At 36.0% G+C, this 13,996-nt stretch overlaps 1 protein-coding gene across 1 annotated transcript in view; it reads left to right on the top strand.

The window, feature by feature from the left end:
* Nucleotides 1-13,996, top strand: part of ADAMTSL3 (ADAMTS like 3) — a 553,515-nt gene that overhangs the window by 449,643 nt on the left and 89,876 nt on the right. The window contains exons 18-19 of the mRNA XM_051981175.1: nt 8,933-9,125; nt 9,234-9,413. Coding sequence (XP_051837135.1) covers nt 8,933-9,125; nt 9,234-9,413 — 373 coding nt within the window. The remainder of the gene's footprint in view (nt 1-8,932; nt 9,126-9,233; nt 9,414-13,996) is intronic.

Genomic DNA, 13,996 nt, shown 5'->3' with positions numbered 1-13,996 from the left:
AAGTACTTATGCTGAAGGGAAGAAGGAATTTCCTAATACCTATAATAGATCCAGTAAGAGTCCAACTATCATCCCTACCTCCCTTGAAAATGAAAGTATATACCAGTCCTCCTTTTCTCATTCAGCTCCATGGCTTCCTCAATATCTAATACTCTGGTGGTAGATCACTATGTGGCGTAGTAGACATGGTACCTGGTTGGAAAGCAAGATTTGAAATCAAATCCTGCCTCAGACACTTGCTAACTGTGTGACACAACTTCTCTTAGCATCAACTTTCTTATTTTTAAAATGTGAAGAATAATAACATTTAAGTTTACAGGGTTAAAAGAATCAGCTGAGATAATAACAGAGTATTGTGTGAGTTTTAAAGTGATATCTAAATGCTAACTAATACTATCATTATTACTTCCTCACTGCCCAAGGGAGATTGAAGTCTATCTTTAATTTGGAGAGCAATATATAGTAATCCTGGAAAAAGTAGACTAGAATCAGATTGTGGAGAGGTTTATATTACAGAGGTCTTATCTTAGAGCCAGTAGGGAATCACAAAAATTTCTTAAGCTGGGAAGTGACATAAAAAAACCTGTGCGTTATGAATGTCTAGCTGGTAGCTGCATATAAAATGTAGCAATGAGGGAAGAATCTGAAGGATAGGCAAAAAGTGATGATCATTTTTAGTGTCTGGGTTAGTGGACAGAGGAGAATTCATATCTGTGCTGGAGGAAGAATGAATGAGAATGGAAGAGAGAGAGACAGAGAAATTGAGATTCAAAGACAGAGACATACACAGAGATAAAGAGAGACAGAGAGAAATATAAGATGATAGCATGAAGAATTGATAAGATTAAGGGGGAAAGTTTGTTTCTCTGTTTTTAGGGTGGGGAAGATGTGGACATGTTTACAGGGATCAAGAAAGGAACCAAGAGATAAAAATGTATTTCAGAGAGAGAGATACAGGGGGAATAATTGTAAGGACAAAAGTGTTAATGCTGGATTAAGGAAACAAATAGAAAAGAGTTGGTCCTGGAAAGGAAATAGATTATTTACCAAAGTCTAGAGGAAACTAGGAAAGAACAGACTTAAAATGATATACAATATGGTCAAGACCATCTTTAATTATAATTTAATGGATCATCTTCATCCTGGCCAAGATGGCTAGTAAGTTCCCACAAGCTAGATGGTTCACAGAAGTTGTTTCCCCAAGCCTTCCTATATAAAAACAGAAACAAAACTTAAAATTCATATCCTCTTCCTTCTAATGAACAGAAGCATAACTTCTTAACTGTATTTCACCCCTTTATATTTTACTGCTGCTGACATTTTATAGGATTCTCTCTGTTCCCTAGCCCTTCCCAAAATAGTTAGCTCAATCCACCCACCTGTGTTTTCTTACCTAAAGAGCAAGCCAAGATGTGGTCACCTTCCCAAAATAGAATTTGGTGGTCATTAAGGAGGGTACCAATTCCCAACTTTTACTTAGATTCTTTATTGCCTAATCTTGTCATAAATTTTTTTTGTTTTCTGCCTTATGGAATTGTACAGATTTATTCTTTGTTAAATTTAGAAGTCAATCCCTATTCCCTTAATGCCCAGATTTTCCTTTATAATCCTTCGTACATTAAGTATTCACTAATAACTCATGGATCAAAGAGGTCATGGTGAGGATTCCATAAAAAATAAAAAGGATATTAAGAAGAGAGTGATAACTTACTGGTGGGTAAGAGTGCGTGGGCAGAGACTGGGGAAACAGCTCTGAGATGTGGATAGGAAAAAGTGTTTGGAAACAAAGGAAACTTATTTGTTAAAGACAATATCCAGAGCTCTTGTTTTTAAATGCATGCCTGTGTTTATCTTTGTATGTGCACACACATTAATGGTAATGGACAGAAAGATTTAAAAGTGTGAGGGAAAACTCATTACTGATGCAGATTCTCCATGCTAGAGAGCTTCGATAATGAAGAGTGAAAAGTTAAGAATTTGTTTAGTGAGTTTGATTAGTTTGTATCCATTTCTTATTTTAAGAAGTCAGAATTTTAATGTAAAAATCCAGAAGGATTGAAAATTCAGGGCAGGGTCGAACTTAGTCTACACTGCAGGTCTTTGCTCAGCAAGTCAATTCCAGATTTAATAAAGAGCCAGGAAATTGTTTCCTAATGATTCTGAAGAACGTTTTCATTCTGTCCCTTGTAATAACTTGTTGGTTTCCTCTTGTAGTAGCCTATGTGGAGTATCCACCTCAATACATCTCAACACTAGACCTTGCAAGTTATCCTTCTCAGGAATTCCATACCCTGGAGCCCCAGAGCTAGAAATAATTGGGCAGTCAGAATGTGTTGATTTCTTTGGGAAACTGATACTTTGTTTTTGTACAGAGGGAAATATTATGCCTCATTTCAATGATGCAGATTTAATAAACTTTTTCAAAGAGTGGGGATTCGATTGGAAAAAAAGGACATAGTAGAGACAAAGGTCGAAGCCAAAACAAAGGTAAGTTTACGGAAATGTTTGAGGTTCTAAAACCTTGTGGTTGTAGAAATAACAGGAACAGGGTGTTGGATAATATTTTCCATACAAATATTGACTGGCTCCAAGGGCAATGGCTCTAAAACATCACCCAAGGGTAGGGCTCATTGCTGAGATTGTGTTGCACATCCAGAGGGGCTGTTTTTACGCAAAGGCAGCTTTCTTTGGTTTCTTTGCTTCAGCTTTCTGAGGCTGGGTGCTGCATGTTTGATTCACCCTCATTCTTAATGAAGCTCATCATTGCCAAGATTCTGCTTCTTCCTGTCTCTGGGAGGGAGTCAGCTGTTCATAAAAACTTGTAGGTGATGTGGTATATGATGATCCCTGAGATCTGGGAGGAGCTCTTTTCTCACACAGTCTCAGAAAAGAAATAGAGAAAGTCTCTGCCAGGTGGGAGGAGAACAAGAAGACGGGAATATCCACTGGTCTTGCATATTATTGTTTTGAACCACTTGGACCATCAAGACAAGAATAATAATAAAGTTATTACCAGTTTCCCAAATTGCCTAGTGTTGCTGTAGCAATTCTGCTAGTTACTCTCTTTCTAGAAAAAAATAAATGCCCTGCAACTATTCAAAATGGAAAAGATAAATTTAAACCGGATTGCTTTATATGTGTAACATGATCTTCCAGTGAATTTACTTAATAATCCCACTTTTATTAACATACCCTTGATTGCCTTAGAATCTAGACTGAGAATTTCCAAGGCAACTCAAGATTTGATATGGTTGTGGATGAGGATAGTGAAGCATGTGAGCTCATGGAGTTGTCTCTCTTCTCTGCCATATTTCTATTTTTCTATCACCTCTCAGTTGTTTTGGGTATAGTAGGTACTTAAGGAGTGGAATGAAAATGTTTTGATTTAGGTATAGCGCTCCAGCCTTTATGGGATTTCTGCAGTTTATCCAGAGCATAACTTTATGCAGTTTGCCTATTGCTTCTAATTAAAGACCTAGAAAAAGGGGGAAATAACAAACTAATGTCATTAAACACACTGGAACATCCCTTAAACCCCTTTATTTTACAGATAAGAAAACTGAATTCTAGGATGATCAGGTGACAAATTAAAAGTTACATATTACACTAATGACAGGATCAGAACTAGAACTGAAACCCTCTGACGCCTCATGTAAGGACGTATCCACTTTTGTATTGTAGAATCATAGCATTTTAGTATTGTGAATGTCCTTAAAGACCATCTTGTTCAATAACCTCCTTTTTTACAAAGAAGAAATTAATACCAGTAGAGATTATGACTTATCTAATGTCAGACAGATAACAAATGGCAGGACTGAGTCAAAGTCAAGTACTCTGACTAAACCAGCCCTTTTCCTCTGCACCAAATGGTTTCCAGCTTCTTAATAGGACTGTAAAAAGAGGTTTGCTTACTTAGAGAGCATCAAGAATGCCTACAAAATAAGCAATAAGATAATCTGAGTAATTAAGCCATTTCTTAATAACATTGATTTAGTAACTGAAGTAACATGAAAGTAAGCAAGAGATCTGAAATTTTGTCAGCTTCAAGAACTCCTAGTCTAAGAACTTTCTACCAAGGGAGAGCACAACCCTTGTGAACTTCATAGAAAAATCTTCTTGGAAAAATTCTGTCTCTGGAATCAAAAGTTAAGGTTAAAATCATATAGCAAGTAAACGTCAAAAGAATTCCAACTTCAACACTATGTCCACTTCATCATTTTTCTACTTCTAAAAATAGATACTACTGAAATCATAATGATGGCTGGCATTTATATAATATCTTAAATTTTCCAGAAAGCTTTAAGCTATATTGTCTTTCTTGGTATGTGACAAATGAAATGTATTTCAGAAGCAATGTGAAATCACACAGATGTCTTTGGGGTGAGAACCCAAGTTAATTAGGAAATTATTCTGGTACCTTCATTTCCTCTATCACAAATTGGGCTCAGAAAGGGAAGGTAAATTTCTGAAGTTAGTAAGTGACAGAGATATGATTTGTATGCATGTCTTATGACTCTTGGTTCAGTCTTTTCTCTATACCACTAGACTTTAGCTAACATATGATTCAAATTTATTCATCAAATGCTTTAAAATGACATTGATAGCCTACAAAATACTTTTGGTGACTAAATGATCTGATAATAAAAAAAAAGAAATGTTTGCTTTAGTCAGAGCTTATATTTTTAAATTTCATTTGAGAGAACTGGCATTCTTAACAGAAATTCTAGGAAGCCAGAGGCTCCTGAGATGTGTCGCATTTTTTGCCTGACCCCTTCAACGATGTAGGACTCAAATCTTTTTTTTTTATTAAAGCTATTTATTTTCAAAAGACATGCATAGATAATTTTCAACATTCACCTTTGTAAAACCTTATGTTCCAAATTTTTTTCTTTCCCTTTTCCCCACTTCCTCTCCTAGAAGGCAAGTAATCCAATAGGTTAAATATGTGCAATTTTTCTATATATATATTTCCACAATTATCATAATGCATAAGAAAAATCAGATCAAAAAGGAATAAATGACAAAAAAAGAAATTCAAGCAAACAACAATAAAAAGGTTAAAATACTATCTTATGATCCGCATTCACTAGGACTCAAATTTTTGGTGAGAAAGAACCTCATGCCTTTTATGTGTGATGACCTCTTTGTGTGACATTAGTACCAAAAAAGCAGAACTCAGGTTCCATTAGCATGGATCATAAATATGTAGTTACTCTTCTCATAGAGCCATAGATATAGCCCTTATTTCTTTTTTTCCTTCTTAGACCTGCCCTTTGTTTTTATAAATATAACTTATTGCTAAACTTTTTCAGAAGCCATTCAGAGATCCAGGAGTGATCCCTGCTACAGGAAATAGATACTCATAGCTGAAGTCCCATTGAAGCAGCTAAGTGACACTATAGTGCATAGAAGACCAGGCTTGGAAGTCAAGAAGATTCCTCTTTCTGAGTTCAGATTTGACTTCAGACATTTACTAGCTGTTTAACAATGGGCAAGTCACTTCACCCTATTTGCCTTAACTCTTCATCTGTAAAATGAATTGGAGAAAAAAAATGGCAAATCCCTCCAATATCTTTGCCAAAAAAAAAAAAACAACAAAAAACAAAACAACAACAACAAAAAAAAAAAAACAGATGAGTGTCTGAGGGAGAAATAAACACTACTAAAAATGACTGAATAACAACTTGTTACCAGGTGTCAGACATAAATCAGATGTACTTAATCTAGTAAAACACTGAGCAAGATTATAGGGTTTATGTGTTTGAGTGCTAGTGTCTAGTTTTGTATTCTTCATATGACTAATATAAGTATAACTTACTTCTTTACTTTTACAATTTACTTTTAGATTTGTGTCCTAACATTATTTTTATTAAATATATTTTGATACTTAAGTGTAGGATGTTTAGTTTGCAAAGCCCAGATCATAATTCTTGTCACTCAACTAGATATGAAATTATCAAACAGATGCCTATTAGTTTAGTTAAACTTTTCTTCATTTTCAGAATTTATCGTGTTTAAAAATGACTTCATAAAATCATAAAATCTCAAACTTGGAAGTAACTTTAGAGGGCTTCCTAGCTTGACTTCCTTAGCAGTTCATGAATCCTTTCTATGGTGTCTATGATCAATAATAACCAATCAATAAGCATTTTAAAGTGCTTGTAATATGCCAGGTAGTATGCTAGGTGTGGGATGTAGATGGGGAGGGAGGTTAGGAGGGGAGAGAGGAAGGAAATATTCCTTACTTGCAAGGACCTTTCATTCTTAAAAGGAATTATCTAGTCTTTTTCCAGCAACTCTGATGTCAGGCAGTCCATTATCTCAAGAGGCCTCCTGATCCATTCTTGAAAAATATTCCATATTTGGTGATAAAATCTTCCTTCCAATTAATTCTGCCCATTGATTCTAATTCTGCCCTCTGGAACTATACAGAATAAGTTTCACTCACCACTTCTTCATTATTTAAAGATTACATATTTTCACGAGTCTAATGTTCCCTTCTTCCTTCAACTCATCTTCACATGATATATTTTTTGGAAGCCTTACTATCCTGGTCTTCCTTTAAATATATTTCAGTCTGTCAGTGTTCTTCCTGTAATGTGGCAACCAAAGCTAAGTACACAACCTAATTAAAATCCATCCTCCTTTATCCTAGAGGCTACTTTTATTCTTGCAGCCTAAAGTTTCATTACTCTTTTGACAACTTTGCCACTTTTTTGAGTCAGTGTTTAGGTTGAATTCAACTAAACCCCTAGATCTTTTTCCCATCTGGTACTGTCAAACCACCTCCACACATTTCTAGCCCCACATCTTGAACTTCTCTTTCCCATATGCAACATTGACAATATGTTTTCTTTATCTCACAGCCAGCATGTATGGAATTGCATACATAGCTCATTTAAGAATGGTTTCAAAACATTTTCTCCCTCAGAAAAAAATTCTTCCCTACTCTAGAGGTTGATCTAATCTCCCAAGCCAGAAACAGTCTTTCCTTCCTTTGAACTACAATAATATTTTGTTGGCATGTCTTAGGCACATTTAAAAAAAATTTTTGATTGATTATTCTAGTTATTTATAAATATATCTTCTCTCTCTTCCTAAACTACAAGCTTCTGGAGGGTAAGGTCCCTCCCTGTATCCCAAATGGTCATCAGTCATCTTGACCTGTCTTGCCATTGGGCTTCAGTGAGTAAGACTGGTGACTTTGTACAGTTCTATCTTAATGAAATCCAATTCAGTTGCAAGTCATCAACCTTCTGATGACATTGAGAATGTCCTGATGTCTTTAAGAATAAAGGATGAACAACAACAGACAACAACAAAGTAGAATAAGTACAAATTTAACACAGCTCTTTATTTTAGTTACCAACAAACAGCTTTCTAGTTCTCTAGGCTTCTCCTTGCTATGAATATCAAGCATGTGATTTTGGTATAAAACATTAGAGAAATTCCATTATACTTTGCATTGACTATGAAAATATGTTCATTCAATTAAAATATAGCTTAGCATTTTGAATCTAGATATATATAAACTTGTTTTGTTTGCTTTTTTCTAACAAAAATTTGTAATTTCTTATAGTTCACTTGTGAATCTCAAGGTCGATGTTAGGATTCTTAGACTTAGAGCCAGAATGGGCTTTTTCATTGTACAGAAAAGAAAATCAAGGAACTAAATTCCAATTTCCCTCTAATTATAAAACTCATATTTGCTCTAAAATCCTGTCTGCCCTGACACATTTTAGGAAGAACAGAATGAGAAATATGCTCATAATATCTGTAAGGATGAATGAAATGCTATATCAATTTCCTTGATGCTTCCAATTTAAAGGTTTAGTTGGGAAGAAGGAAAATCTCTAGATTATAAGTTATCAAAAAGATTCTTACAAGCCAGGGCAGTACTTCATCTTTCCTTCTCTTGTGAGAATGACCCTGCACTAGAGGTCAAAATGTATTTTGCTTTAGAACAGGACAGGACTATCCAAAGTGTATAGGAATTGTAATGATAGCTAGCTTTTTATCAAAGTTATACTCATTGCATAGTACTTAGAATTTGTTTGGGGGAATAAATATTAGACCATATATATATATATATATGAATGCCATTCTTTAAGATTTTTATTTATCATTCTAAAAAATTAACACCACAACATTTTTTGGGGAAACGAGAGTCCTTGGGAAATAACAGAAAAAAAACAAACTGTTTTTTTCCCGAATCTTTCCGTTTGTTTTTTTTTCCCCAGGCCTTCACATCTCTATTGCCAGTTTCCCCTCCTTGGATTATGCTTGGTAAGCAGCTGTCCTAGTTTTTCTCTTTATTTGCAAATATTTTTAAAATATATTTCATAAAAAAATCTTCATTTTCCCAAGGTTTTATCTGAAGTAAATCTCATTGACCTAATTAATGCTTTATATATCATCTTTATAGAAGAGGAGAATAGTTGTAGAGTGATCTGAGTGAATTAAGATAGGTGACTGGAAGCTTTCCTGAAATGGACTTTTTAAGTTTTTAAAGTTGCTTTTAATAATCATACACATCATCCTTATCTTTGTGTTCTTTTCAAAAGGAAACAAAAGTTTCACTAATTATAGGCTAGCCTATCAGGACTTGGTGGACAGTCTTGTGTTTTACTTTTGTTTTTCTGAAAGACCCTCCTAAATGGATGGGATTCTTCTTTGAGAACATCACGGACATTTCTTGTGTTAAAAACAGTGGTTCTGTATTTTATGTGTGTATGTGTGTGTGTGTGTCTCTGTGTGTTGCCTTTTTTTTAATTGAGATTTTTTGTGGCTTTTGAGATTTTACCCTGAGGATGAAGTGTGTTAGGCAGCGAAAGGGAGCTCTGAAATCAGGAGAACTCCCATTCACTGTTGCCCCTGGCATCTGAGTACCTTTTCCTAGAACATGGCTGTACTCTTTTATGTTTTGGCACAGGTGGCAAACAGGGTCCTGGAGACCATGCTCCGCAACTTGTGGTGTGGGAATACAGACCAGAGACGTGTACTGCCTGCAGCCCGGGGAACCCCTAGTCCCTTCTGAAGAGTGCAAAGATGAAAAGCCTCATGTTTTGCAAGCTTGCAATCAGTTTGACTGTCCCCCTGGCTGGCACATAGAAGAGTGGCAACAGGTACAGCAGCCGATGTTCCTCAAGCTAGAGGGGCATTACCCTCCACAAAGATAAATGCAAAGTTAGCAATGCCAGCCTTACCCATTTTCCCCTGTCCCTCTCTCTCAGTGTTCTAGGACCTGTGGTGGAGGAACTCAGTATCGGAGAGTGACCTGTAGGCAGCTGCTGACAGATGGCAGCTTTCTGAACCTGTCGGATGCATTGTGTCAAGAACCTAGAGCATCATCCCATAAGTCCTGTGCAAGAACTGACTGTCCACCTCAGTTAGTTTTAGGAGAGTGGTCCAAGGTTAGTGGCCTATATATAGTCAGAAGACTTTTCATACTATGTTTTTGTATGAATATTTCAAGAAACTTCCAAAAACAAAACTAAAAAGATTTAACAGTTTTTGTACAAAGAAGTAGTCTCTTACTACATAATAATATGGATTATATCTTTCTAACACATAATAATATGTATTGGTATACATATTAATAATGTATATTTCTTAATCACTTTAGTATTGGCAACTCATATTCCTCTCAACTACTTGATGAGGTTGGCAGTGGAGGTGATATTTTTTTACAGTTGGGGAAACTGAGCTCCAGAGAAATTAGGTGATTTGCTCAGATTCATAAAGCTAATAATTGTCCTGGATGGGACTTGAACTTTGAGGCTTCTAGAATGGGTGACTAAGAGAATTTCAGGGCTTATCTTCCTCCCTTCACTCTCCCCCCAGGGTAGTAAGATCTTTGAAAAGATGTTGCATAATTATGTCTCTGGGTGCTATTTCAGGAGATTCTGCTCAGATATGGTTTGGAGTAGATCACCTCTGAGACCTTTCAAACTGTGTGATTCCATGATTTAGTGATTTTTCCACTGATTGATTCTTTGGCTTTGTTTTAAGGTCTCCCCAGCTCCTTCTCAGATAGTATTTGAATAAGAGACTCAGAAAAGCTCAATAACCTGAATTTTCAATGGCAGCAGATAATTTTACAATATATGAAAAGTTTACTCGCTCTCTATCCTTAATTAAACTGGCAGATGCTATGAAATGCCTCTATATAGTAGAGAGAACACTAGACTAGGAGGTCAGAAACATGGCTTCTAGTCTCATGCCAGTGCTTTGTGAACCTTGGAATTTTATCTATGTAGGCCTCAGTTTTTCCTATAAAACAAGAAAATTAGTTTAGGGGAGTTGTAAGGCACTTTGCAGTTTTAAATTTTAGTGATCTGAAAACTCATTCTGTATCATTCCATAGCATCCTCCCAACTAATTCCTTTATTCTATTCAAATCTAAATCTTCTTTGAAGGTCCATCTTAAGTACCACTTCCCCTGAACAGTTTTCTGTGACTTGTCTGTTTCTAAATCACTCTATCCTTCTTTGAATTACTTTAACTCCTGTCGGTACGCCTCCTTTTAGTCTTCATGGTGTATGATCTAAGTTTTTAGCTCTAAGTGTATATTTTATCTTCACAAAAGTGTAAGTACCACTAGAGTGGCCAACACTATAACTTGTACAGTTCTGGGGCAAGATTCAGGAACTTTAACAAGCAAATGTTGAGTTAAACTGCATTTCATCAGGCAGGAATGAAACCTGTACAATTGCCATGTGAGCTATTTTGCAAAAGATTTCCTGCACAGAAGCAAAGTGTCCTATTGACTGGAATCTCCATAATTACCTGGGGTCTTAGTTAAGTTGCCTGTGTATTCATGGATTTCAGTTCTCCCACTTATCAAGAAGTCAGGAAAGGTACTGGAGTGATTCATGAAGTCCTCTGCAGATACATAAATATGAGTTAAGCAGAAGGTATATCTGGGACAAAACTCCAAACTTCATGAAATGGAGTTAAATCACTTTTAGTATGGAATTAAGGTCATATACATTTATATTCAAAGAAGTGATTGAAAACAAACCAAAAAAAGTTCTTAACCTGCTTGGGTTTTGGGTAGGAAAGACAGGTTGTCAAGGCAACAAAATTCATTAAGGAACAAAGTGAGCACCCAGATCAGCTTAACCCCATCAAGACACTAGGTCCAGCCACAGACCACATTTCTATGTGAAACCATTAATGGGGTGTGATCAAGGGAATTGTGTGCACATGATTTCATTTCCAACCTTTCTTTCAAAAACAAAATCCTTACTCGGGCTCAGAAACAACAGGATGCATATACAGTTGGTAGGAAAGGAATTTAACATTTTTGTAGCATTCCCTTTTCTCTTTTCTATTGAAATTTCCTCTCATTTTGAAGTTATTTTTTTTCTTCTTTCTTTGGCATAGTACTTGACACCTAATTGCTGCCTGTGTCTATGACTGCCTGCCAAGTCCATGTGCCAAGGGAATTCTCACCTTAAAGGCAGCTAGCTATTATTCATTGTAGCCTCTGAATAGCTCTATTGCAAGATTATAGCTAACCATTTAGACCTGTGCATCCAAAGGTTAGGTAATAGCTCAGGAGTATCTACATTTCTAGCTGACCTCTCTCCAGCCTGTGATCACTCTTCACTCACTGAAACTGGCTTCATTTACAAAAAGTTTTTTCGAATGTCAGCACTGGAAAGGCCCTTACAGAACATCTAATTCAGCCCCCTTATCATTCAGTTGAGGAAACTTCATCCCAGGAAGGGACAGTGGGGTGAAGTAGGGAATAATAATATTCAAGGCCACACATTTCAACTATATTTCTTCCAGCATTGGTAAGGAGTCTGGGAATTTGAACTGATAACAATACTAATAACTCACTTTCCTACAACACTTTATAGAATAAGTCGCTATCCAACAATCTTGTGAGTAGGTAGACAAGTGTTATTTCCCTTTACAGATGAGGAAACTGGAGATCACATTAGTAAACTGATTTCAGCAAGCTCATAAAAGCAGAATCAAGATAGTTCTTGTTCACTCTTGGAAGTATCCCAGAGGTCAGACTTTGCTCTGTGATCCAGCTCTCTTGACAGATGTCACTTCTGTGCTAAAGGTCTCTACCTCCAATTTAAACACAGACCGTTTTCCATTGTTCTGACTTTTTCATGTGCTTATGTCTTATCTTACCATCCAGAAGGGAAGCTCCCAGAGATCATAAACCATGACCTTTGTTTCTTTGTGTTTTTCATTGCATAGAAGGTTGTTAAATATGAATTTGAAACATGATTTCATTGGTACAGGGAACAATCAGAAAGAACATTCCCTCTACCAATATAGGTGAAGAATTAGAGATTTGCCTAATTAGAGTTGTCTAAGAAACTTCCTTTTCTCTCTCTCTCTCTCTTTCTGTCTTTCTCTCTCTCTCTCTCTTTCTCTCCTACTCTCCCTCCATACACACACACACACACACACACACACACCCCTCTTTTAGGGGTCTATGGCTTTAAAACTATATTCTAAGTCATTTAATGTTTAATATTGTAAATATTGATAGATAAATCCTACATAAACAAAAGCTATTTGGAGTCCTCAGCAAATTTATAAAAATGTAAAAGCTTCCTAAGTTCTGAGAGAGCCCTGAGAGAGTCATAATAGTAATTATAATAATTAAAATATAATCAATAAATAATAATAATAAACTTTTTGTGGTGCTTTAATATTTGTGAAATACTTTACATATATCATTTCATTGGATTGTTGCAGCATTCTTAGTATCATCATCCTTATTGTATAGATGAGGATACTGAATCTGGTAGTAGGTTAATTGTGGCTAGTACTTGAACATGGGCCTTCTTTTCTCCAAGTCCAGTATGCTGTCCATTATACTACATAACTGCCTCTCAGGTTAAGAGATTTGCCGAGGTTCATCACACACTCAGTAAATACCAGAGGAGTTACTTGAGCCCTTTATCCACTGCTCTCTGCTACTAAAAAGTTGAATTATTATTGAACAAATGATGAGATTTATAAAAGACACCCAGTTCCTTATGTTCTACCCCCCTATTATAAGGAGAACTGATGAAAAATCATAGACTTTTAGGTAAAAAAAAAAACTTTAAGGATCATCTGATTCAACCCCTTGTCTTATAAGCCCAGAGGTGAAATAATGGTATGTAATTTGGAGTCAGGACAATTTGGGTTTAAATCTGAACTTGGACACTTCGTGGTTTTGTTACCCTGGGCAACATGTTAACCTCTTGTTAATTCCTCTGAGTCTCCATTTTTTCCTTATCTATAAATTGAAGGTAGTAATTGTATTATTATAGTGTCAGTAGGCTATTGTGTAGGATAGATGAGGCTCAAATGAGTTAATATATTACTATTTCATATTACTTTAACAGTGATACACAGAAGCAGAGCTAAGACTAGAACCAAAGTCTTTTCACTCCCCATTCAGTCTTCCCCTCCCAGGTTGATTATTTTTGACAAAGTGAGGGAAAAAAGCTATTGTCTCTCTCATTTCTTAACCAGCTTTAATCAGTGAATTGGTGGTTACTTCAGTTCAAACATTCCTATTAAAGACTTTAACTTAGAAGGGCCAAGGGCTTCCCACTGCATCTAGGGTCATCTCTAGTCATTCTGACCAATATCTGGCCACCGGACCCAAATAGTGTGGAGAAGAAAGGGAGGCAGATGATCTTGCCCAGCCTCCCTCCCTTAAATCCAATTCACTTTGTCATGGTATCCCCTTGCTGATGTCATGGTTGTCTTCCAGAACAAAAGATAAACAATAAATAAGGAAAAAGGAAAACCTTTTGGAGGCTATCTTGAGTAAAATGACCATTTATTTGAATGTACTTACTTTAAAAATAATTAGAAGCTAATTATGACCATGAACAAGGTAATTCCCATGACAAATGGCGTTACAAGAAAAACAGTTATGAAGTCTGAGTAACAAAAATCCAGAAAGTAGCTCATTCACTTGAAACTCTACATTTGTGAAAGTCTTACACATCTCTAAAGTTTA

This window comes from Antechinus flavipes, chromosome 2 (genome assembly GCF_016432865.1).
Source record: "Antechinus flavipes isolate AdamAnt ecotype Samford, QLD, Australia chromosome 2, AdamAnt_v2, whole genome shotgun sequence".
In the NCBI taxonomy this organism is placed as follows: Eukaryota; Metazoa; Chordata; class Mammalia; order Dasyuromorphia; family Dasyuridae; genus Antechinus; species Antechinus flavipes.
The sequence above is the reverse complement of the archived record's forward strand: the minus strand, read 5'-3'. Positions and strand labels throughout refer to the sequence as shown.